We start from the raw sequence: 27358 nt of genomic DNA, 5'->3' as shown, positions 1-27358 counted from the left end.
AGCTACCTTAATTTTGAGTCATACGATATAAAAAACTGATTTCAAATTTTGGTTAAAAAACGGACAGTTGTTAAAAAAGTTATAGAGTATTTTAAATGACTTGATAATGTGTGTCACGAAGATTGAACTGGACATTGCCGCACTGGTGAAATCACACCGTGCTCTGGAATCTCAAGCTTTTAATATTTTAATTGTATTTCAATATGCAGGTTTTGTTGCATTTGTATTTTTCTCGTATTTCAATATGCAGTTCTCATTAGTTTCATATCGTACCTCTTTTATTTAAATTAATTTTTAAACAACTCTGCACCTGTAGAAAATGTTTAGTAGACCTATTTTTGACTCTTCGTAACAGTGATTGAAAATAAAAATATACCTATCAGAACAAACTTCAAAATAATATTTAAAAATATTTTCCGTTATTAGATTTTAACTATATTTACCTCTTTCGCTTGTCTCAGCGAGCTCCCATAGGGATCGCGACCCCAGGTTGAGACCCTGTTGTAGGGAATACAAATAGTATTTTGTATCCGAGCTCGGTGAAAAACACAAATTTGGACGCCGGGTGTGCGTGGGTTTTCTCGGGGTTCTCAAGTTTCCTCCCACTTTCTTCATTCCACCATTTCATTCATTACTCGTCATCACCGTCTCCTTTAGCCTAACTGGCATAACTGTGGGACGTAAAACTCAAAGATTTGATTTTTCATGTTCTTCTTCTTCTTCTTCTTCTTCTTCTTCTTCTTCTTATTATTATTATTATTATTATTATTATTATTATTATTATTATTATTATTATTATTATTATTATTATTACAGATTTCATTCGTTTTTTGTTTCAATACCTCAATTGTCGTCTGATGAATCTGTATTTCAGCAGCACATTTTATGATGCCTTTCGTAGCTTGTAACCTAATTGTAGCATTTGGACAAATGCAACTGTTTATGTGATAACAAGTAAATACTGATGCAAGAAAAGGCATGTGTTCTTGATATCGATAATGGTAACAATAGACGACATTCACAAAACAGAAGAAAACTTTACTTACAACAAATAAAAAAAAATGAAAGTTTACTTCTGACAAAAGTCTGTGTGTAGGGAAGCTATCTTGAATGAGTAATAAATATTGGGGTCAAGAAATAGGATACTATAGCACAAGTAATTACATACTACAAACAATACGAACAAAAAGTAATATACGAAAATAAATCTGATTTCCCCTTACCTAGTTCTAATTGCAATTTACAAACGAAAAGGAAGAAATAATAATAATAGTAATAATAATAATAATAATGGAAGAAAAATATTTCAAGTAGGTTTGTACACAAACCACAGATGGTGTCTTAAGAAAATATTTGAACTTTCTTCATATATAAGCCGCTAAGAATCACTTTTACGACAAGAGTTTGTCTAGAGAATTCACTGCAAACAAGTCTCAACATGGCTTACAAGTATTTCATCCTTTGCCTTACGCTGTCCTGCGTTTTTCAGGTGAGTTTACAAATATGTCATTCATTGCTGTTATTCATTTTCTGATTTTTTTCGTCATTATTGCAACTGTTTTATATCTCTTTATATTGAATTGAAATTAACGACATCTTATCGTATATTTTGTTTACAATAAGTGGTACAGTGAGAAAAGTAAGATACTCACAGTTGTGCCGAGAACAGTGGCGTACATGGAAGGAAGTTGTCAAGCAAAACACTGGTAACTCTTTTAATGGGAGAGCATGTCTTGAAACGCGTTCTGGAGGGGGCACGGTGGCCCAGTGGTAGAGCGCTTACCTCTGATGGTGTGAGATCTCTTGTTCGATTCCTGACAAAATAAGTTTGTTGTAGACAACATGATGTCCGTGGGCTTTCTCCGGGTACTTTTGTTTCCTTCCACATTCACATTCTATCAATTATTCCATCATCATTCATTTGTATTAATCATTTCCTTTAGCTTAAAGGCATAGGCTATGCGTGGAACGTTAAAGTGAAAGTTTTCATTTTATCTGACAAACTGTATAATCGATTTTCATTCTGTATAAACATGGAAGACGCTGTTTTACTTACCATACGCGTATTCCTTGCTTACGACTTCTGAAATCGTCGGAGAGTTTATTGTCAAATTCCAATGTTAAAAAGATGATGTTTATGTGATGTTTATCTACTAGCTGTATTCGGAAATGAAAGATGTAGACTGTTAACTTTTGGCTTTTAATTTTTATATTTACAGCCAGTGGCGTATTTACGGGGAGCTTCCGGGATTAAGCTCCCCCCGAAATCTTACTTACCATAGTAAAGTATATGAAATATCTTGCAGAATTTTCACATTTTAAGGGAAAGCCCTCCCCAAATGTTAGCAAAGCCCCCCGAAACAAAATCGTAAATACGCCACTGTTCACAGCTATCAGAACATATATGAAACAGTCATTCCCCCATGTTTTCACTGTCGCCCAATTTAACTATTTTATTATGTAATTGTCACTTGCAATCGCATCCTCAAAACCTTAGTTCCTTGTAGAAGGTGAATTTGGATGACGGCGTAACACGAACTCAGGAAGTAGTGGATGGATTTGTAAATGTCTTCTACACTTACACAGTGATGCCAACCCGTAGGAAAAAGAACATTTTGTGGGATTTTTGGAAATTCATTTTTTGAATAAAGGGAATTTTTGTAAAAATTAGCAGCATATATGGGATTTTTCATATATTCATTTCATTGATACCAATAAAATTCTCTATGAGCCGGGTGTAGACTTAATGACACTTGAATAAGTGTGTAATTAGTTCTAATTGTCAAATTTTGCTGTTGGAAAGTGCATGTGAAAGTTATTTACGCAGGAATTCGTAAATCTATAAAAACGAGCATCAAGGAACGTAAATTGTAGTCTGGAGTTAAAAAACAAAAAATTACGATTGGAGGAAAATAAATTACCAAACGACAAACAGACAATTTCCAAAAAGTCCTATACGAAATAACTGGAGAAAGAAGTTTGTCTAGTTTTACTACATTCTGTAGAAGATTATGACACAAAAGCTTGTTGGAAACACCAAATTCTGACATACGTAATTAATTTTATCACAAAATTTCTGCCATAGAAATTGGACACGTAACAAACTAGGCAAAATTTGATAAGAAAATGGAAAATTTTGTGTCAGTTGAGGGATTTTTTCTTTTTTAAAAAAAGAAACCTAAGAACGTTGATTCAATCTTTAGTTTGATGCAATCATTGAGGGAAAATGTGATTATTTGTAACAGTTTTAAGTGTCATATGTTACAGAACGAAGGCTTTAAATGAAAGGCAAATATTCATCTTCATTTCAATTCATTAACTCTTCTTAAACTGCAGTATTTTACTTTCCGTATACACATAATCTATTTTTCAGCATACCGTACATGGAACATCGGTACTCAAACATAAACTTATTTAAAAAAAAAAAAACTTCATCTAATACAACTGTTCGATTGTTTACTTTTGAAATTACACATATTAAATACACACTTCGTCAAACAAACCAATACACACATCTTTCTTCTGCTATTTACTCTACCATTTGGACTTATTTATTCTTTTACCTGTAACATTGTCAGTACATAGGCCTACATATTGTCTTAATTCCTTCAAAATATTAAAATTAAAAATATATAAATTTAAAAATTTTCGAATTATATTCATTCCGCGGTGGCTCAGTGTAGAGCGTTCACCTCTGGTGTTTGGGGTCCTGGGTTCGATCCCAGCCCCCGCCAAGTGAACTTTGTGGTGGACAAACACCGGGTGCGTGGGTTTCCTCGGGGTTCTTCCGTTTCCTCCCACATTCTTTATTCCACCATTTTATTCATTACTCATCATCACCGTCTCCTTTAGCCTAACCGGCATAATCGGGGGACGTAAAACTTCATTTCATTTAATATCATATATATATATATGTCCAGGGTGTTTCAAAATAACACAGACTACGTTTGGGAGATGATTCTTGACACAAAGATAAGACAAAAAGTATAGACCAAACAGGGTGCACAAATGTTTCCTTTCGCAGTTATAGGCTGCCGAAAACATGAAAAGATGAAGTTTAATGGTCCATAGTTCCAAAACTATAGGACTTCACTTACTAACTAATATGTGGGCTATCCAAAAATACATGTTTCAGAATCCTAAGGTACTTACGCAACAATTTTTAACATTATAGAAGCAGTTTGGCTACGGGCATATAATTTGAAGTACTTGGCAACTATCTCTATAAAAATTGTTGCGGAAGTATCACAAAATTCCGAAACACGGATATTTGAATAGGTCACATACTAGTTCCTAAGTGAAGTCTTGACCCAATTACAGCACGTGCCATAGTATTGGAGCTATGAACTTTAAAGTTTATTTTTTTTCAATGTTTTCGGCAGTCTATAACTCCGAAAGGAAGCATTTGTGCACCCAGTTTGCTCTATACTTTTCGTCTTATCTTGGTATCAGAAATCACCTCCCAAACGCTGTCGGTGTGGTTTTGAAACACCCTGTATACATATAATTTCTATAATATAAAAATTCTGTGCTTTATTTAGCTATTTTGTGAGGGAATATATTCGCAACACAGTATGTACAGGATGTTAATGAAGTATATCTTCAAACTAATAAGAGGTGATTACTCATACAAAAATAAGGGAAGAGTTTATATGGGCCTGTGGAAGAAACCTGTATTTATATGGAACTGTGCATAGTTTCAGAGGTAGAGGTGTCCAAAATCGTTGAAAAGCTAAATGTTATCACGTGCTATTCTAAATACAAGAAACCGTGGAGAGTGGCAGTCCATATTAACATAAAGGAAATCATACATACGCAATCCAAAGTATATACAGTGAAACCTCTTTAAAGCGGACAGCCGTGGGGAATCAAAAATTGTCCGCTATAGAGAGGTGTCCGCCTTTCAATATTTTCTTACGTAAATTAATAAACAAGGTAATTAATATGCAATTAGAAAAAAATATATTTTTGCATGAATCATGTATTTATGAATATTACCAAAATGTTAGTATACCTGCATTATTTTGCTCCATGCAATTCGAGGCACAACATGGGAATAAGATGTTATAGTTTTCTGCACTTTACACTTATCGCTACTTACTACGTTTTCGGTGTTGCTTTTAATTTATGAGTTAATTGCAGTTCAGCAATGACTTCTTTTTTTTTTTTTTTTTTTAAAAAAAAAAAAAGACAATATGCGTACCCGTGGTCAAAAATACCAAACTTGTCTTCTGTTTGGTTAGAGATTCCAGCGGGACAGTAGAGTGAGGTGTCATTCCGAACAGTGGGCAACTGTCAATCACTTTTGTTTCTGAAGCAGATTGGGTGGGAGTGGAATGCAAGCAAAGGATATAAGGGTGTTGTGAAACAGAGACTCCTCCTCTGGGTTGCTGAATAGACAATTGAGGAGGCAAAATGTTGTCACACTCACATGTTCTTCCTTGGTGACATACGTATGAATTACTAAAAGTGTATTTTTACTGCATTTTCCAACTTGTTTGTAAAGAAAGTGTCCGTAATACGAAGGTAAATAATACCTATAAAAGACAAGAAAGACTGTCCGTGTCCGTACTAGAGAGTGTCCGCTTAAGAGGTTTGTGAATATGTTTTTTTCCTATTACAGTGTTTGGAGATTGCAAAATATGTCCGTTATAGGAGGTGTCCGCTTTATAGAGGTGTCCGTTAGTAGAGGTTTCACTGTATTTCACTAATGTGCAGTGGGTGTGCAAGGGTTTCTCTACAGGATGGACTATAAGTCACAGAATTCAGAACATATCGAGATGGGTCCAAAGTAGGCAAAAAGTAAGTCTTGACAGAAGTAAACACGGAATGCTTCGGTAAAGTTGGATGTATTAGGAAATGCTATCACCGACCACGGTCCCTCGTGTTTGGAATAACGTGTGCTTCGATGTATTTTGTGACGATATACTTTTTTTTTTTTTTTTTTTTTTTTTGACGTATAAGAGTCTCTATGGTTGTCAAGGATTGCCTTTTCTCTACTTTGAACAAACCTTGATATCAGACCGTATCTGAGAATTTGACGCTTTATCGACCATCTTTGTTCATAATTTCTCATGATCTTTTTTATTCTTTAAATGCTCAATAGCGAACAGAACACTGGTAGTTAACTACGTATAATCCGCAATAATTTGTTTCATTGCATTTGTAAACCAGATGAAATTCTTTCTAGATTGCATGCAACGAATCTACAACCACGTAACACAAGAGAACAAAAGAGTCTCTTGCAAGGGTCTTTTCCTTATGCTACTTGTAGACGATCCAAGAAAGCTTGAACAAAACCATTCAATACCTTAAATTTGCACGTTCAAAGGAGTGTTGTTCAAGACACTTGAGCAAGAGTCTCGAATGGTCTTGAAACAACTTTTACACGATCATGTTTTATATACTTGTTGATAGGTGGCAGACCAAAACAAGTGACTGGAACTATGAAAACAAATGAAAGCAAAAATGCCAACTGATTTAGTTCAGACCTGCGCATGAATACATATTATGTTAGCATATCTTTCCTAACTTTCTGCAGGCATTTGGAATTTAATAGATTACCGGCAGTGGCGGCGGTTGGACGTTAAAAGTGGGGGGGCAAGACATGATCTCAATATTTGTATATCAATGTTTGTTTTCCTGGTTGCTTCTAACATTATGTTTGACGAAAGGTTGTATAACTATTAGGATACTGTCTTTTCCAGTTAAAATACTGTATATCGTGTTTCATATTTTATTAATTAAATTGGCATGAGCAACGCAAGTATATACTAGCTCTTTTTACTCTTAAACAACGAAGGTGTAAGAAGAGATTTGATTTCTTGCTCAAGAAAATCTTAAAATTCTGTCTGAAAAATTGTGTGATCAGATTAAGGGTCTATTTAATAACAAATCTGCAAAACAATTAAACAGAAAAAATAATGTTAATCGAATAGTAATGAAAAATGAGGCTTGTTTTGCAAAAGTTACATTGAAACGGGGATTAATGAACAACTTATATTTTTAATTCCACACATGGTATTAAATGTATGTTATTACTCTTAGAAAGATAAATACTAGAAGCATATGCTGCGACATTTAAAGAAGTACTTTGCAGCTTCCTGATGCATGTTCGTTGCCATTAAGTACAGTTTTCAATTTCTTGGAATACGTCAAAACTCAACAATACTTAGAATCACTCCAGTTATACAAAACAATCCTAAAACCTAGAATAATGTTGAATTCACTAAATTTAATTGTATATAAAAATTGTATATGTATACCCCTAAACTCGTATATTACATTGCAAACATTGCCGCGCCTTCATAAGTTGTGAAGGACTTTTTTTTTTAAAATACGAAATGTTATTTCAATTAGTACCAAAGCGGCTGACTAACATATTGAGTCCTTGTAAGAAGAAGGAAAGTACACTCGAGTTGTGGCGCTCCAATAGGTTAATTTTTGGGTCATTTTTCGTGGCAATTAAAACCCAATTCCTGTAGCTTTCTTAACTGAACGGGAGACAACCAATACGTAGTCACGGGACGGCAAATATTTTATGGCACAATTTTTATTCTATGAACCATTAATACATACAAAAATTTTATATTTCCAAATGAAACTATATACATTAATGTGTCATTTCAAAAAAAGTGGGGGGGCAACTGCCCCCCTTTGCCCCCCCTAATCGCCGCCCATACCGGTATGTTAAATCATTTAGAAAACTGGCCATTAGAAACTGTATGGTCGTTAATATCTTTATGAATCGTGTATTGTAAAATCAACTTAAGACAGAGTTAAGATATTAATTCTGAAACGCTGAAAAACAAAGTCATGTTTGCGCAATGATTTTCATCATATTGAAATCATTTGGAAAGTCAGGCAGTGTTTGTAGGTTACCTTAAGAAAATTTCCCTGATCTGACACAAAAATTTCCCTTTTTTAAATTAAATTTTCTCTACTAATGGGTTGAGTATCCAATTAATATGAGAGAAGTTATGTGATAAGATTAATTTAGCTATATTGAAGGAAGTGCCAACTACATTTGTTTTATTCATTTGCTTTTATTGTTTTTATTATTTTCACTTTTAACTTACTTTTTCTTTACAACAAAATACACAATTATGCTACTTTGAACACACACACATACACAAATATTATTGCCATTGTATGGGTTTATTTCTGAAAAGCGAAGAAAAACTTAACATTTATACTGGTCAATCAATGAATGTCAAAAATTCCCTGGATTTTCACGTTTTATAAAAAAATCCCTTTTTTCCTTTTTGCTAAATTTACCTACGAAATTTCTTTAGATTATTCCCGACCCCCTCCAAAATGACTTTTCTCTAAATTTAATCAAATTTTAGGGGTAAATTTTAGAAACAATATAATTTTCCTCATTTTGAATTTGGGCTCGCCCGAAAGCTTTGGAGCCTTCCGAAATAAATTTCTACGTACGTACGTGCCTGACTATAACTATGAGATATAATACTAACAATACACCTAATGATTATTTTTGTTTATTAATCAACCTCTTGGAATCACGTGGTTTTGTTTGTATCTACTTGAAGAAGAACTTGGAACAGTTATGTCATTAAAGTAGTATGCTCAAATGACTTGCATATTTGATTAGTTACTTTTGGAAAGTATGGTTTCGTTTTCAATGTTTTGATGACTCTACATATTCTTAAGAATGAAACATACATCGGACTATGCTACCTTATATATATGAGAGCGAAAGGATGAAATCATCATGACACACGTACTTCAACATAAGCTTTTAATATCAATGGACCGAACCAAGTGATATCTTAACCTACTAATAAATGGAAGATTCTTACATCTTTTTATCAAGTATCTTAAAAGAAAGTGTGTAGCGGGCGAGAAATTCACTTTTACCCTCGTTAACAAGAACAGTTAATTACAATTAATGTAGATAGTCAGCGTTTGATGGTATTATGCAGCAATAATTTAAACATGTTGTAGGTCAAATGTTTTATTAAATAGAAAACTGTTGTATCAGTATTCATTCTCAGAATGCCATAGAGCATGACTTACAGAGTAAATTATTACCAACATTTTATTTGAAATCTAGCCCTGGACGAAAAAGAAAAGCCATGGAGTCATCTCAGATTTTGCTTGGGAGTAAGAAAGGTGTAAGATTTTACACCGATTTAAGTTGAACGTTTTTCATTGGTCAGAGATGGAATGGGTCAGTGAGTCAGGACTAGCTCAGGAAAGTAATGCTCCTGGAAGTAGGAACGAAAAACACAGTTCTGATTGGCTGGCGTTATCCATTTCTTGCCACGTTGCATTCAAATAGCAGAAATCAAACAATTATTGTTGTCGGTCTTCGTGGCCTAGTTGGTTAGCGCTATATGCAAATAACGAAAATATCTTTTGGCGTGAGTTCAAACCCGGCCCGAGGAAAGTTTTTTTTTACATTTTTGTAACGCTTTTTAAATTAAGATGAAAATAATACTCAAAAAAGTGATTTACTTACTTTTGTGCAGATAAGTAGTAGTAGTAGGAGGAGGAACGGGTTAGAAGCCCCACAGGGCTCGTTTTGTTCCCTTTGTACTCCATGATATAAATTTTGTGACCAACTTAAAACAACTGGCTAGGATATCGCGTAAAACAGCTGGCTAGAGTAGCGCACAAAAACTTCTGGGAGCGTTACTCTCCCGAGCGGGTCGTCATTGGGTCGTGGGTAAACAGCTATGACCCACTGCAACTCACCACTCATGTTGACCCACTCGGACCCACCGACCTACTCTGTTCAGTACATTCTAGACAGCATCTTCTGAACACTGGTGAGTTTGTCTGCGTTTTACTTTCAAGACCTCCATTACTCTTCCTTTTTCATTTGAGGCACTTTTGGATATTGATATTTGTAATTGTAACAATAGCAATACGACTTACAACTTGGCTTTCGAGACACAGTCAAATTTTACACTTTTCCTCCCCTTTATGTTGGTCTACTTTACCTTGACTCGAAACTTTCAAATTTCATCCTATTTCCAACTGAAAAAGTATCTGTAATTCAAGAAGGAAATAATTATATACGATAATTTAAATTGAAATTCATCGTAATATGACCTATGACAAACACTTTACCATATTATAAAGCTAACCAAGAAAGTTCTGTCCCTTTTTGTGGCGTTCTGTGTTCAATTGGCCCTCACACCGTGAGTTGAAAGCGAATAGAGATACGACAAAGGTCAGTTGATGGTATAGGTATATACAACATACTACCTGGTTGTGGCTGTCCAATTACACCGTGAACTTGCGTAAGGGCAAAGTGAACATGGGAGCTCCACAGGGCATCTTATGGGCGTGTATGCTGTACGAGTTCAAACTGGGGTCAAACGCCGCTGCAGCTGGGCGGAAGATATGCCAGGCCTTTGGTGAGGGTGTCATGACTACGCGGTCAGTGCAGTAGTGGTTTAACAAGTTTAAGGATGGTGACGAAATACTTGAAGACGCACCACGTGCTAGACGACCACCACATTTACAAAATGAAGATCTTCAGGTAGCAATTGAATCGAACAGTGGCTAGACATGTGAGGAACTGGGGCTACAATTCAGTGTGAGTGCAGAAACCATTCGACAGCACTTCCATCAACTTGGGAAGCACTACAAGTTGGGTCGATGGGTCCTACATGATTTGACTCCAGGCCAGAAGGCAACGCAAGTAGACTCCGCTTTGTTTCTTTGCTTTCTCGTTTGTGTAACGAGTCATTTCTGGACAGGGTGTTGACATGTGATGAGAAGTGGGTCCTGTACAAAGCTCTACGGCGCCGTCATCATTGGTTAGCATCCCATGAACCGGTTCCAAAACAGCAGAAAGCAGCACTGCATAAGAAGAAGGTCCTCCTGTGTGCTTGGTGGACTGTTTGCGGCATTGTGCATCGGGAGCTGCTACTAGCTTGTCAGAGAATCAAAGGATCTATGTACTGTCAGCACTTGAGCAGTGTTAAAAAAAGAATAAAAACTCTAGAGCCAGCACTTTTGAATCGGAAAGGGGTCATCCTGTTACAGAACAACGCTAATCCCCACGTAGCCAGGATGACCTGAGACACCATTCTATGCCTTGGATGAGAAACACTATTGCATCTGCAATACTCCCCGGACATTGCATCGTTCAATAATCACCTGTTCGATTCCTTGGATAACCACCTTAGAGGACGCCTGTTCATATCCCTAGTAGAGGTGCAAAATGCACTTGATACTTTCTTCGCTTCAAGGCCCACCAAGTTCTATCGTCATGAAATCCATGGCCTCCAGAAACGTTGGCAGAAGATCGTTGATGCTGATGGTTACTGTTTTTGATCTTCCAGATACGTCTTAGGTGACATATCCATGTTCAAAAGTGGTGGGTGAAAAAGCGACAGAAGTTTCTTGGTTATCTTATATATTGTAAAGATTAGATCCACCAGTAATTGTAACAGAGCTGTACTTGAGCGATTGACCGTAGAAAATCAAACTCCCAGGCGCAGATGGGAGGACAATATTAAGATGGGTCTCGCAGAAATAGGAATAATTAGAAACTGGATCCAGTTGGCTAAGAACAGTCAATGGAGAGCTTTTGTGAACGCGGCATTGAACCTCCGAGATTCATTGGCCATAAAGTTAGAGTTAGTTTTAGTTAGTTACTGTCTATGGGTGCCCACGTTGGATGTAACATCTTTTCAATGCACGACTTCTTCTTTTACGCTACTCAACATCCAAGCAACATAAACAGTAGAAATAATCTTGGGAAAAGGTAGGCTAGCCAACTGCGAAACTATGACCCTACGTCGTAATTGCTTTCTTTGTTGAGCATCAGCCAATGTTGGGCGTCAGCTATATCATTATCAGCTCGTTTGCCAATGTAGATCCCCCAAATATTTCGCGTAACTAGTATTTACAAACTTTCACTTACGTTGTACAAATGTATTTTATGATTAGGAAACCTGGAATCAGGAGAATAGGATCAAGGGCATTGGGTACACGTTTGCAAATTGTTAGTTGGCCAAACCAAGCATTAAACTATGTTGCCCAAGGTTGTTTTCAACTTTACTTTTCGATTTAAAAGTTCCCAATCATGCAGACAAGCAGCCTTTGTAAGGGCAACCAACTGTGCTGCTGAGATACAAGAATCTCAAACACCTACATAGGTTTTACAGACACCACTCTGCCAACTAGTGTGGGAATATTAAACATTCTGCTGGATAATGATGGTATACCACATCAGCAATGCCATTCAGTGTGGGAAAAGTGAAAAACATAAGATTTGAATTCTATTTAAAATACAAAATAGTTGTCAATTATGCGTTGCTCTAGTTCCTCGTAGTACATAGTAAAGTTGATAGATGTCACTACATGAGCTATCAGTTTTGCTGATGCCAATAGGTGTCACTAGCGTGCAGGCATTTCGCAGATTTAAAACTGTTGCAACGTTTTAATTGCAACTTAAAATGGCATTATTTCAGTATAATTATTTATTCGGGACGGGAACAAATAGCCTCGATGTTAACGTTCCCATTGAACCCTAATCATTCAATTAACTTATTTATTTATATAAGCTATCAATAACCTCGATGTTGTCGTTCCCAATAAGCTCTAATCAAACAATCAATATTTACAATCAATATTTATTCGTGAGAAGATCAATAGCTTCGTTGTTGACGCTCCCATGAAATCCTATCAACCAATCAATTTAATTATTTCAAAGTAGGTCAAGCATCATAATCACATTTAGATTTCAACAATAATATTTGTGTATTTCTATGGTAATAATGCTGTGAACATGTAACTGGAACTTCAAATTTATTATTTGGATAAAAGAATAATGATAATAATGAACATTAACATATTGCCATTAATTATTAAGGTAAGTAAAGAACTAGAGCTTTTAATTAACCACGATATAAACCTATAGTGTACAGAGGCCCAATGACTTGAACAAAACAAAATATCTGTCAATGCGTATATTAAAATGCTAGGTTTATATGTTTGTCTCCAAAGAAAAGTTCATATGTTTGTCTCCAATTCTTTCGACACAAGTGCTAGAAACGTGCCGTTATCACTGATCCATTCTAACTTTTGTGTAGTTGTCTAGTTTTAATTGAATATTTAAAAAGCATGGCCATTATTTCTTTATTACATATTTTAGGGGTACACTAGAACTATTGAAATATTAAAAAAAATTAAAACATCATATCCTTCGAGTTATACATTCCAACACCACATATTTGTATATAGGGGTTATATATCTCTCATGCATTTATTTCATGGCCAAATGATAATGAAAAACGAAGGATAACCTTTCTCCAGTCTAAGATGAACCCTTGTTGTTTAGAGTGTTTTGCCCAATGAACACATTATATCACTGACATTATAATTAATTGTGTGTGTAATGTATTTGCTTGTTACATACTGCATGCAAGAAGAAAGAAAACACTGATCATACATGAATTAGAAACTCAAACCGGAAGTATGCTCAAATATTGCAAACGGTGCGAGATGTTTAAAAAATGATCCAAAAAATCTTCCCTTTTTGACTCCCTGCCGATTGTTTTTAATCAAGACTTCTTTCCTTTGTGTCTGTAAAGGGACATGTACAGATGTGAGAAATTACAAGAAGATTCATGCTGATATGTAAATGATGCATTGTGTAGAGAGCGCAGGTTCAGCTAGTATATATATATAGTATTGAAAGTGACTCTATTTGTGACTTAATAACTCTTGAACCATCTGATCGATCTCGATAAAACTTTCAACACAAGCCCGTAGCCAGCTTAAAAATTTAGGGGGGCGGTAGAAGTTAGGGGGGCCCGACCCAATCATATTATACTTGATCACCATATTATAGTTCATTTGCAAGCCTACCGTGAAATTTTATGCGGGCCAACCAAAGTTTAGGGGGGCCCGGCCCCCTCTTGCCCCCCGTGGATACGGGCCTGTTTCAACATAGATGAGGTTCGGGCCTAGGATGTTTTTTTATTTCAATTGGACCGCGTAACTTACAGGAATATATATATATATATTTGGTCACTAGCATTTCCATAATAATAAACAGTTCTCATATCATAAGCTATAAGAAATACTTTGACAAATACAACTCAAAGAAAAGAGTAGTGACTAGCCTACAATCAGTCTCGGACTGAGGGGTATAGGGCAACGGCAGGAGCCTCATTTGGAGGGCCCCATTTTCCCTTACTATTATTATTATTATTATTATTATTATTATTATTATTATTATTATTATTATTATTATTATATTATTATTATTATTAGTGGTAGTAGTAGTAGCAGTAGTAGTAGTGGTAGTAGTACTAGTTAACAGTCTTGTTAAACCTTTGCGAATGGGGACGAGTGGCTTTTCTTCATAAAGCTGTGATCTTCATTTACGTGAGGTAATGAGGCCCCAGAGTCTGTTTCTTTTTGGTGTTGCAATAACTTGACAAACGACCAACAGAGGCCCCAGCATGGGCCTCCGAACATGGGGGCAGGGTGGAGTCCCCCTGGCTTACGAAAATGTATATGTAATATTGCAAACCACGTTTATTACTTACCAGAAATACCAGACGCAATATAGCAACCATGGAGATGGGCAACCCTAGAAAATTTTATTCTGGCGCACCTGGGCTCTTGCAGGAGTTGATAAAAGTAAGTCTCTCTTCGGCATTCATGGGGCCCCAATACACATTTAGACAATATGATGCCGGGGCCACATTCTTCGTATTACTGAAATACATTCTTACTAGACCACAAACAAAGGACCCCAAACAGGACATTATAATACTGTTAGTTTCATTCCAATAATGGGAGAGCAAGACTACGTTCAATGCTGGAGACCACCGAACTCTGGAAACGAAACAAACTACGTTAAAAATATATATTTAGAGAGGGCCCCGGCAGGGATCCCTGCCGTCCTGCCCTAGTCAGTCCGAGATTGCCTACAAGGATCAAATAACACATTTTAACTAAACAGTTTTCAAGATTCATCTCTATCTGCAACATGAATACCTAACAATGATTAGTGTCTACGGGATAAAAACATAATGAACCTTTAGACGCCCATTAGGGATTTTAACAAAATCGTAGACTCTCAAGTTGGGGGCTCTGGTGACCCCTAATTATCACAGTAAGGATTCATACACCGTTGGAAATATTGTAGAGCACAAATTCCAACGAGGTACATTCATGCAATTCCCGCCATATTCGTAGAAGAAGAAACACAAAAATAAAAGAAAATATGAAAAAGTGACTTTGCGGGGCCCTGGCAACCCTTGCAGTCATCTTATGCTGACAAAATGATACTAATGTGTAGGCCAGATAGATACTTGTGACAATAATACAAAAAAATGGAAGCTATTGCTGCATTACAAAGCGAGGTAAAAATTCATAACGAAATTTCTATAAAAACACCCTGTACATCAATTTTGAAGGGTTGTTGCAGACTTTCGCGTTGGCGGCCGTGGTGATCCCCCTAATTATCACAGAGTCATGATTCATACACCGTTGAAGAGCTTATAGAGCATAGATTCCAACGAGGTAACATCCGTGCAATTCCTGCCATATTTGTAGAAGAAGAAAAAACAAAAAAAAAAAAACATAAAAAATATGAAAAAATGACTTTGCGAGGCCTTGGCAACCCTTGCAGTCACCCTACGCTGACAAATGTAAGCCAGCCACTTGTGACAATAATATAAAAAATGGTATCCATTCATGCAGTACAAAGAGTAATGAATTCGTTTTATGTAGGAAATATTCTCAAAAAGATGTTACGCGCAGAAAAAAAACATTGAATGTGACATTCTCTCCCCTCCCCTACCATAGTACCCGTTCATATGCAAGTCATTTTTGCTTCACGTATCATGTATAGGAACAAGAATTATGCTTTTAGAACAGTCTAAGTGAAAGCAGGGCCGTGCCGTGGGGGGGGGGCGAGAGGGGCGACGGCCCCAGGCGCTGAAGAAAGGGAGGCGAAAAATTCGGAAGAAAAAAGGAAAAAAGATAGGAAAAATTGCTTGGAATATATGTATGGGGGCGCCGTCGTATACTCTCGCCCCGGGCGCTGATTTTCCACGGCACGGCCCTGAGTGAAAGATATCTTGTCTTATATGGAATTGTCCTGAAAATAAATGTCAATTAACCAAATTTCCCCCCTCCCCTTGGCTCCTCTATAAGCACACATACAGGTTATTATCATGTAGGGGACTACTTCATTGTTTCACATACCAATTTTTGTGGGTATACCACAGAGGGAGAAGAATCATCCGCAAAACCTGATGAAAAAATTTGATGAAAAAATAAAATAAACGAACTTCACCCTACCCCCTCAGCCATGGTAACTCCCCCCACATTCATAAAATGCATACTAGAGACAGCTTCATCCCTCAGGAATACATTGATACCAGAAGATCTTACTAGCTTAATTAGAGGCTGAGCTATTGATGTTTGTTGTAAAAATAAATGTAATTTAAGTAAAAAAAAAACTCGAAAAATTGGCCAAATTTGCCCCCTCCCTACTCCCCCACATAAGCAAGAAGTACAAATACAGGGGGCTATTATGTAGTGGCCTACATCATTGTTTCACTTACCAATTTTTATGAGTGTACTCCTAAGGAGGGGAATGGCCCCCTAAAAACCTGTTGAAAAAAATAACACGACTTTTCCCTCCTCCCATCCCCCGCCGTGGTACTCCCACATACATAAAATGCACACCGGCACCCTTCGGAAATAAATTGGTACCAAAATCATCTTCCTACCTTAGGAGTTGAGCTATTGAGGTTTAAAGCCCCGACGCAGCAGTTGCGCCAAAGCACTGAAATAGTCTTCCTATCTATAAGTACTGATGGGTCATTTCAATTTGCTTAATAATAAAAAATAATAATTTTTTACATAATTATATCATAACAGAGCAGATGTGGTCAACAGTAATTAAAACATTTACGTTTTTGTCACTTGTATTGAAAGAAAAATAAAAATACACAATCGGCAGTTCTAATATGTACAAATAGCAGTATGGTCTTATCTCTTTCACTTATTTCTGCAGTCAGCGAAAACATATCCTGAACTATCCTTATAAACATATCCTTGATAGTTCGCATACAGTTACTTGGATTGGACATCAACACATTTTGAACACCGCACGTTTGTCACCGTTGTGCATTTTCCACATACAGGCTTCTGGCATCCCATACACACGTCATGAGTTTTGTTCAAGCTAGAATTACCAACTTTGCACCGCACTGGCTTCTCCATTACTCTTGAGTCCTTATCCTCGTTTACCATGAGTGTCTTTTTTTTTATGCTATTGATAGTAATCGATTTGATATCCATATATGGAGCACGAAGTTCCATGGCCAACTCGAGGATGAAATCTCTTGCTTTCATGTGAAATCTGAGCTATTTAATATTTCATAATTTCTGAAAATTTATTTCTTGACATAGTTTCTCTGAAGAATGGCGGACCCCAGTTCTTGTTACAAAGATTCCTTTTTGAATTCGATTTGGTGCCGTGTGCTCCTCGAGCGTAAAAGATAGCGCAAAATGCATCTATTTCCTCTACTGTGATCGACCAAAGCATCTATTTCCTCTAATGTGATCGACCATCTAGGATCACCTGACTTCAAACGGGCTTCCTCTTCTGTGCATCGTTTTATATGTCTAAGAATCTTCTCATTTATCACGAGGCGCAAAGCGCTAGACAAACTATCTTCCGGTATATTGCGATTTTGCAAGAGAAGTTAGTCCGTTTATATGTCGTAGAATATTCTGGACTGAACGTCTAACTGTTGTATGTCGATCATATTCATGAGAGACGACTCTCCAAAGTGTTCCATCGGCAGCACGTTCTTCAAAGCCTATGGAAAATCTGGCAGCTTGCGCTAACCTAACACGAATATCTTGATCTGCATTTTCTTTTGCAGATCTAGGATGACCACCTCCTCGACCACAAACACGAGTAGATCCACACCCTCAAACAGCAACAGTAGCAGTAGAAGTAGAGGGTCTTTCACTTGAAACCACTGAATTTGTTTCACTACTTTCGCCTTCACTTGATTCAAAGTTTCCGTTCTTACTTACTTTCTCACTCAGTACATAGTCTTCATCCGAAATATCATAAAAGTCCTCATTGTCAGAGTTTTCACTAGAAATATTATAACAATATTCTAATGCATCTTCCGGAGTCTTGAAATATTCTTTACTTGGTTGCTTGCTCATGTTATGAAGACTACAGCACAATCTGAACACATCAAAAGCCACAACTAAAACGAATATAAATTCACTGATTATCACAATGGCAATAATAAGAACGGGTTTAGCAATCTAACAGAAACGAAATAAACTGCACACCAAATGATATATATATATATATATATATATATATATATATATATATATATATATATATATATATATATATATATATAATATCTTAAAATGCAGATAAGACAGCAGATAGATATTTCATTGTTGCAGTACGACGTTATTCATTGTTGGTTTAGAAAGAAAATTATAAAAGTGAAACAAATTCGCACAAACAAGAAGCTGGATCAAAATGACCCAGCCGTGCTTAAAAGTATAAGACTAAAATTCTCGAAAGTTATCTACCGTACATTGCTGAAAATTTCTAAATATTTACATCTCAAACAATGATGAAAAGCTATATTAAAAAAAAAAAAAAAAAAAAAAAAAAAAAAAAAAAAAGATTCAAGTCATTAATAACGCCATAAGAAAGAAAGAGAAAAATGTTTTGGGTCAAATTGACCCCTCCGTGCTTCTAGTGTTAAAGGTTAAGAATGCAGACAACCAACAGAACGTGATACAGATAAACTAAAGCCTGTGACAAACATCTTGGCATTTCAGCTAAACGAATCAAACGCAAGCTCTGACGCGACGTTGCCAAGTGGTAAAGGGATGTGGCTATGAATAAGCAGAGGAAATACAGCGCGATCAGGTGACAAGGGATAAACGTGGATATGTACAAAATAAACGTGGCAATACTGCTGGCCTCTCATTTGCTAGCAGCATTTAAAAGGAACTTGGAGTACCGCCTTCAAATGCCAAGATGTTTGTCACGCCGATTAAATTACACATTCCGTGAGCTGAGATCGAAAAACTCCCGATTTCTTTCTGTGGAATTGAACATTTGGACGGGTCGAAATTAGGGAAGTTCCCGAAGTTTGGTCTAGCGGTTAGATGGCAAGCAATATCTGCTAAAAATGTATATATATATATATATATATATATATATATATATATATATATATATATAGGTTATTGTTTTTTATAAATAAACATTTTAAACGTGTTTGTTTTTAAAAATCTTTTAAACAAAAATGTTTTAAACAAAATAACGTTCTTTTTGCTTTTTTTTTTAAAAAAAACATGTTTTTTCAACCCTGCGAAATACTGTACTGGAACAACGAATATCGAAATATCAGAAGTACCAAAATATCGAAATGTCAAAAAATATTGAATATTGAAACATGAGAAAATATTGAAATGTGGATAAGTAGTGTTTTAATGTTAATATTTCGATATTTGAATATAACGGTCAACGAAATATCAGTAAGACTTATTCCGAACTATTCATTGGTGAGTAATTAATTTCAAGTGGCAAATGGTTGAAAACAATTCTTATATCTCATATATTTGTCTATATCGTCAAATATTTTTCATTTCTATGTATTGAAGAAAAATTACTATAATAATAATAATAATAATAATAATAATAATAATAATAATAATAATAATAATAATAATAATAATAATAATAATAATAATAAGCCTTGACTAAACATATTATCCCAATATCTACCTAATGTGTGTGATGTAAACTATTATTCTAAACTATTACAGAATTATAATTTAACAACAATGTTTGTTTTCGCAAATGTAACTTTTCTTTTAGATTACTCAAAGCCATTGCTTTAACAGAGTTCCCACTTTTTTCATGAGCACGAATTCCCTTACTTTTCTAGGTCTTCCAGGCCACGCTTTATAAATTTCTCGATCTATATATAATGTAAACAGTAACTATATTTCTCACGAGCAGGGGGTTTCCTCACCTACTGTGCACGTGTATGTATACAGTGTGTGTGTAGGTAAAGAAGTTTTGTAAAGCAAACTAATTTATTTTATGAAATGAAATCTTTGATTTTAACGCCCCACGATTATGTCCCTTAGCCTAAGGGAAACGATGTAAAGCGAGTGAACGATAATGGAAGAATTGGTGGAATGAGAAAGTAGAAGGAAACGGGAGTACCCTGGGAAAACCCACGGACACGATGTTGTACGCCACAAATAATTTATTTTATAAAATATTCCCTACCAAGTAGCCGGGTAAAGGAAAAAGAGAAATGAGTTCTGAGAAGTATAAATTCATATTTAATATTTCTTGATTTTTCAAGTTTCGTTTTCACTTTCTCGTGAAATTTCCTGACTTTTCTAGTACGTTTTACGAATAAGCTGAAATCCTGACTTTTCCAGATCAGTGAGAACCTTGCTTAATAAAAACAGGAATTTTATATATATATATATATATATATAGATAGATAGATAGATAGATAGATAGATAGATAGATAGATAGATAAAAGAAAAAGACAAAAATAAGCGTTTTCACTCGTTTTTAACGAAGCGTTTGCATACTAAATCTAACACCTCCAACTGAAGCAAGTTCTCATATTTGCTAATGATTACAAAATCGGAAATTATAAAACAATAATTTTGTTCCTTAGGAGCAGAACTTTAGCCTTCAACTTGAGCAAATCCTCACATTGGGTATTTTTTGTTGAAAGAATCGTCAATTATAATATAGAAATTGACCCCTTTCTTCCATTTAGATGCAGAATGTGCGAAAATGCTGAAACACATCTTCCTTTATTTTTATTTAGAAGTTTAAATACCGAATTTTATACTTTCAACTCAAGCAATTCGGTATTTTCTCAATAAATTATGGGAAAGTTTTGAATATTAATGAAACTCATTCCTCTTCCTCTTAGGGATAAATCCAATTCCCAATTTTGATAGTTCAGAACTCGGGAATCAAAAAGTATTTCATGTGGTTACTAAGCAGGTCTAAGTCTGTCACTATACTAAGTCTGATGAAGATTGAATGAGTTCATTTAAATATATATGATATATACTGCAGTCATGATATTGAATTTTTTAAAGCAAAATAAAATGAGAAACGAAAATTGTGGGATGAAAGTCTTGTGATTTTTACATGAATCAATTCATTTTGATAATAAAACATACTTACAGCACAACTGTCACTGAAAATGTATACTCATGTTCAGTTTTGTTTGAATAAGTTCAACATACATGACTTTGTACGAGTATACTTTTGTCTCAATTCAAAGAACATCTTTCATAATAGAAAGACTTTTATTATTTCGAAAACAATTTCTTTGAGAAAATTGTCAATAAAATGTATATCAAGTTCATGCACTTTCTACGGTAGTTGTACTGTGATAACTACTGATATATTACATATTAATATATGAATATATATGTTGATTAATTTTATCTAACTTGTTTTCCTTCTGCTTTTGAAAGTCTTAAGGTATCATTTTAACTACAAAAGTTTTACTTTTATTTACTTGCAGGACCTGGATGGAGCAATTATTCGTCAGCGACAAAACGCTATTCAACAAGCTGTAGATTTGGCTCAAAATGTAGTTAATTCGGTCACTCAAGCAGCATCTTCCATTTTGGGAACTGCAGCAGATTTTGCCCGTGAAGTCACTGAAGAAATCAGGGATTTTGTAGATGGAACACTTCGTTCTTTGATGGGGACACTTAGAAACCAGATTGACAATCTTCAAAACGTGGCAAGTACTTATCAGCCAGGAATTCAAAATTTGGTATCAGATGTTGTCAAAGACGCTCTACAGTTTGTCGAAAGCGTTCCTCAGCAGATCGATCAGACAATTTCTTCTAGTCTTCAGAATGTTCAAAACGTTGCATCAAACGGACAACAGGCAGTACAAGCAGCGCTCCAGAATGCATCTGGACAATTTAAGCAAGAAGCCACTGCAGTGGAGAACCAAATTTCTAACAATGGTTTACCAGTGAACAACGCTGAGATACAGAATATTGGCAACAATATAGAGAACACCATAAGTGACGCTGTAGACAAGGTGCAAGATCATGTTGTACAACTACAAAATCAAGCACAAGTTGGAGCTGCTCAAATGCTGGAGTTTGTTCAAAACGTAGGACAACAAGCTAACCAACTGGCTGGCCGTATTCAAGACAGCATCAGCAAGATTCAGAATCAACTAACTGATGAAGCAAGCGAGTTAACCGAGGAAGCTAAGGAACAACTTAAAGATCTTATAAGCAGGTTGAGAGAGGTTGGTAATACTTTGACTACCCAAGTCCAAAATGTTATTTCTCGCGTACAAAAGCAACTAGGATCTACCGTTGGAGACTTAGAACAGGCAGCTTCAAATATCGCGTCTGACTTAACAAATAACATTGCTCATATTCAGCAAGAAGCAAGCGCCGGTATTCAGTCCGCTGTGGGACATCTCCAAGATAATGCTAGTAAAATAGTATCTGCTATTAGTGATAATGTACATAAGGTACAGGAAGGGATTAGTGATAGTTTTTCAGGTATTCATCAGGGCATTAGCAATGGAATTAGTAGTATCGAAGAAGGATTAAATAACGGTATAAATAGTATTTTTGATACTATAGGGGGATTTGGAAGCATATTTGGATTTAGGCCTAGACCAGCTGAAAGTCCTAGGTATTACCAACGTGCCTAATAATTGTTACATTTCATTACCACAATTGAATTCGATTAAGTTAAATTGTAAACTACATCATTATTTATGTTTGAAAGTACACTTCATTGAAGTATTTATGTTTAATTCTGTAATTTATTTCTGTTGCACAAAATTTATCGTGTTGTAAATGACATAATTTATTATTGTACAAATTTCAAGATATGTAAGTTAATAGAAGGCAATAAAATAATATTTATTAAGATAATTATTACATAATTTCATTTATTTCTATAATGAGAGAATAAAATGGCGATACAATCACTAACAAAAGACGATAGCTACCTAATATTTCCATAACATTCATGTTGTGCTCTTAGCAACTTCGTCACAAGTATATCAATTTGGAATACGATGAGCAGTTAGAAAGTTCCCGAAATTTTATTGTAGCTCTTAGCTCTTCATTAGCTCTTAGCTCTTCATTACCACAATATAAGTACTCATTTACTTACTCGCTTTCAAGGTACGTATCTTCGGAACTCACACGTTTGTTCCACCACTCCTGTCAGTAAAGAAAACACCGATTAAAGTCCTTTTTTTTGGTACCTTCCGAAGTTCAGCGGTCGCACAGTGAGGCGAAAACGCAAAAAGCTGGCCAAAATATGATAACTATATTCAAATTGAATGAAATTTAGTATTAAGGGGTTATTGAGGTTGCTGATTACGATTCTGCAACTAACGTTGAAAGAAACAAAATGGCGGATACAAAATGGTGGAATAAAATTTGCAAAAGTCGAAAAGTCGTAGAAATGTTCTCAAAAGTGGCGATAAAGGGGTTATTGAGGTTGCTGATTACGATTTTGCAGCTAAAGCTGAAAAACAAAATGGCGGAATAACAAGAATGTCAACAAACTTCGTAATTTTCACAATGTATCTTTAACAACATTCACTTTTTCACATATTTTGATGAACAATTACTTGTTACTTACGTTCTTATTTATTAGAAATGTATTATTAATTAAATGACACAAATTATTGGTATTTGATTCGGTTATGATAACTGCAACGGCTTGTCACTGTAACATTAAATGAACAATAATTAACATCAACACGCTTCGTAATTGGCACGTTTTGGCAGCTACGTTTTTGTCGACAGCATTAATTAATATTCAGACTACCATTCTACAAAATATGAACGTGGTGCACGAGGGTGCACATAATGTTTTCAACACTTTAAGTTAATAAAATATATAAACAATGTGAAAATTTTACCTGACTTGCGATTCAAATTATAAATTATTACATCATTATTATTAATTTTTTACTTCATACACTTATTCTACTTACCAGTACGATATACGAATACTTTACAGATTTAAAAACTATGAACGCGTTCGAAAGTTACAACCGTTTCAACGGACGCGTCACAATTCTTCTATTGTTCTCTACGCATTTCACCTGCTGAAGGGTCTACTTAAGAGTGGCTCAGGTAGTCGGAATAAAGTAAAAACCCTATTCTATTTATGGATTTGGACCCTTCTAACATCACTTTAGCCAACTACATAAAAAAATTCGTATATTACTAACTTTCGTTTTTTTACTTTTGGACAGCTTTTTGCGTTTTCGCCCCACTGTGCGTCGTGTGAGTTTCGATATTTTCTACGAGAGCGGAACGGGTACCTCTCAGGCTCACTTTTAGCTTTGGGAAGATCCAAAAATACGATGGTCCTAAACTGTTAGTTATTAAAAGTAAGGTCATTAAAAGTCTCTGAAGCAAATTTTCGCATTTTAATCATGAACTTGATGTTTGCGTGTTGCTTGAACTGCAACATTGCGCCAAACTGATCACCACAGACTCCTCCGCTCAGCTACACTACTCGTACTCTGCCCATTATGACCTGTTCTCACATGTCAAATTCATAATTAGCCAATCTAAGGACTGTACTGCATAAGATTCATTGTGATTACAACACAAACATCCAAACTACAACAACATTCCGGAAACTTTTAGAGTGCCCCTCGTATAGTTTCTTTGATAATTTATAGGAAATTTTGCATCATCTCTTCCTTCCAAAATGATTTAAACAGATAACGTGAAGTGGATATATTATTTTGTTAATGACTATATAGAATCCATACTAGAATGACAATAATTAGAAAAAAAACTACAAAATAGTTACATCCTGAGAATTGTTCGATTAATAGTATTCGTACCTATGTAAGTGATCGTAAAACTATTAGAAGAAAGACGGATAACTAAGATATATATATATATATATATATATATATATATATATATATTAATAGTTCTGCATGCTGGAAGTAAACATTTTGAAATAAGTTGTAGAGATATCTTGCGACTTTTATTTGAAATTATAGTGTTTTAAAAATATATATATATATTTTCTTTAAATACAAAGGTGGAGATGAATACAGTTTTATTGTTTACAATTTCTCGATCGTATTGAATAATGAACTTCCATTATCCTTTGAACTGAAACATTTGTTTTATCTTTTCCTTATTTGTTTTCTTCAGGCCATCTGAAAAGCAGATAACATATTTGATTAGAGTAAACCTAACGCGAGAGAATCAAAATAATCTAAGCATGAAACATATAATAATCAAAACAATTTAAGCATGGAATATAAAAGAATCAAAACAATTTAAGCATGGAATATAAAAGAATTAAAACAATTTAAGCATGGAATATATAAGAATGAAAAAATATAAGCATGGAATACAGAAAAATCAAAATAATTTAAGCATATAATATACAAGAATCAAAACAATTTAAGCATGGAATATATATAAGAATCGAAACAATATAAGCATGAAATATATAAGAATCAAAACAATTTAAACATGGAATATATAAGAATCAGAAAAATTTAAACATGGAATATAAGAATTAATACAATCTAAGCATGGAATATAAAAGAATCAAAACAATCTAAGCTGGAATATATAAGAATCTAAACAATCTAAGCATGAATATATAAGGATTAAATCAATCTAGGCATGAAATATATAAGGATCAAAGGAATTAAAGCATGGAATATATAAGAATCAAAACAATTTAACCATAGAATATATATAAATGGAAACAATCTAAGCATGGAATATATAAGAATAAAAACAATCTAAGCATGGAATATATAAGAATTAAGACAACCTAAGCATGAAATATATACACTGTGTAGAATAATTTTCTAAAGAAAAACATTTTCAGAACTTTCTTTTTCTTTCTCAGTTTACTCGAAAGCTTCTTCTGTTTAAAAAATACAAAAAGAAGAAGAAAACAAGAAAAATGAAAAACAAGGGAAAAAGCTTTGTTTTTCTTTTCTTATCTTCTTTGCTCCTTTTTAAATCATGGTAAAGTGATACCTTCAAATAACCGACACCGATGGAACATGATGATATATTTATAAATGAAAAATGTCAGTTACAAGGAGGTTACAGATATTTTGTTTACTTCCAGCTCATGTTGTAATTGTGTGCAGTATACAGTAAATACGAGTATATTAGTTATAAATATAAGTGTAGTAGGTTAATATTAAAATCAGTGTTCGAATTACTGGGGAGATTTTCAAAGCAGAATGAAAATAAGAACATTTCTTCTTGAAATTTTATCTCAAAACAACGGTTTTTAGTTCTTTATTTTCGAAGCTGGAGGGGAATGTCGTTTTGCAAATAACGTATCTAACAGTCTTTTTTTTACTTCCTTTCTAGTGATTCATATTATTTATATATGTTTCTCCTACTATCGTTTTTCTTTTGCTATCGATGACGTATACAGGGAAAGGATGAAAATATTAAGCTCCAATAGAAAAGTTTTCACTTATTTCAAATTTTGATTTGCATATTCTCATCATTTTCAAGCTTTCGGCTTCTGTCTTGTGCCTTGTTCAGAAAGAATGAAAATAGAAATAAAAATATAAAAGACGTTATAAATAAATGAAAATAATAAAAATGTTAAGGAAGTTAAACGAATGGACTCACCTAACCTACCTAATGGAAGAGCTAGGACACGTGACGTATCCTAACTCTTCTGCCTATGGAGGCCAACTAGCATGGTCACAACTCGGTCAAACTCGACACTAACTGTATTAAAGGCTTAGGCTGCTGAATTTACTAGTTGAAATGGGTACAACATCGGTAGATGGAACTGTGCAAGTACATGCACCGTACTTTTTGATCATACCTTGTATTTTCATGTCCATCCAATTTTCTCTTGACCTTGAATCTATTTTAATATCATCATAGACGAAGATCAAAGTTCATAACTAGGAATATATAGTAACTAGGCAAGCGTGTAATTGAGCGAAATTTTTTCTTTCTTAGAACCCGGTTATATTTTAGAGCAACTAATGCCAATTGTTAGAAATAGAGTTAACTGAAATTTTCAAAGTTTCTACTGATTTTAATAACATGAATATTTTGTAAAGTGAAATAAATTTTGCAGAACGAAAACTCACTGTTACTTACTATTTTCAAGCCATTCTAATCCATTCCCTTTGCTTTTAGCGTTAAGACGACCTGGAATAAACATTTTATGTTTATTATTTAAATTTTTCTGTGACTTACTAAAACATTGACTGGCATTTATAATCTAGTGAACTAAATTATTATTATTATTATTATTAT

The 27358-nt window shown here is 34.7% G+C and overlaps 2 protein-coding genes across 6 annotated transcripts in view; one reads left to right on the top strand and one right to left on the bottom strand.

Annotated features, from left to right (window-relative positions):
• The first annotated feature begins 1416 nt into the window (after positions 1–1416).
• LOC145692697 (uncharacterized) lies at positions 1417–22978 on the top strand. The gene is made up of 2 exons (XM_081768099.1): positions 1417–1489; positions 21589–22978. Exons 1-2 carry the CDS (start codon positions 1439–1441, stop codon positions 22753–22755), a joined length of 1218 nt encoding a protein of 405 aa, XP_081624225.1. The 5' UTR covers positions 1417–1438; the 3' UTR covers positions 22756–22978.
• Positions 22979–25050: 2072 nt separating this feature from the next.
• The window catches only part of LOC145692696 (uncharacterized), a 58906-nt gene continuing 56598 nt past the window's right edge, over positions 25051–27358 (bottom strand). For all 5 annotated transcript variants that reach the window (XM_081768094.1, XM_081768097.1, XM_081768096.1 and 2 more), the window contains 2 exons: positions 27200–27250; positions 25051–25254 (listed from right to left, as the gene is read on the bottom strand). In XM_081768094.1, the coding sequence (XP_081624220.1) occupies positions 25196–25254; positions 27200–27250 (110 nt within the window). In that variant the 3' untranslated portion in view covers positions 25051–25195. The remainder of the gene's footprint in view (positions 25255–27199; positions 27251–27358) is intronic.

The sequence above is a fragment of the Thermobia domestica genome, chromosome 8 (genome assembly GCF_964235325.1).
Source record: "Thermobia domestica chromosome 8, izTheDome1.hap1.1, whole genome shotgun sequence".
Taxonomy (NCBI): domain Eukaryota; kingdom Metazoa; phylum Arthropoda; class Insecta; order Zygentoma; family Lepismatidae; genus Thermobia; species Thermobia domestica.
This window is presented reverse-complemented; position numbering and strand designations above follow the sequence as displayed.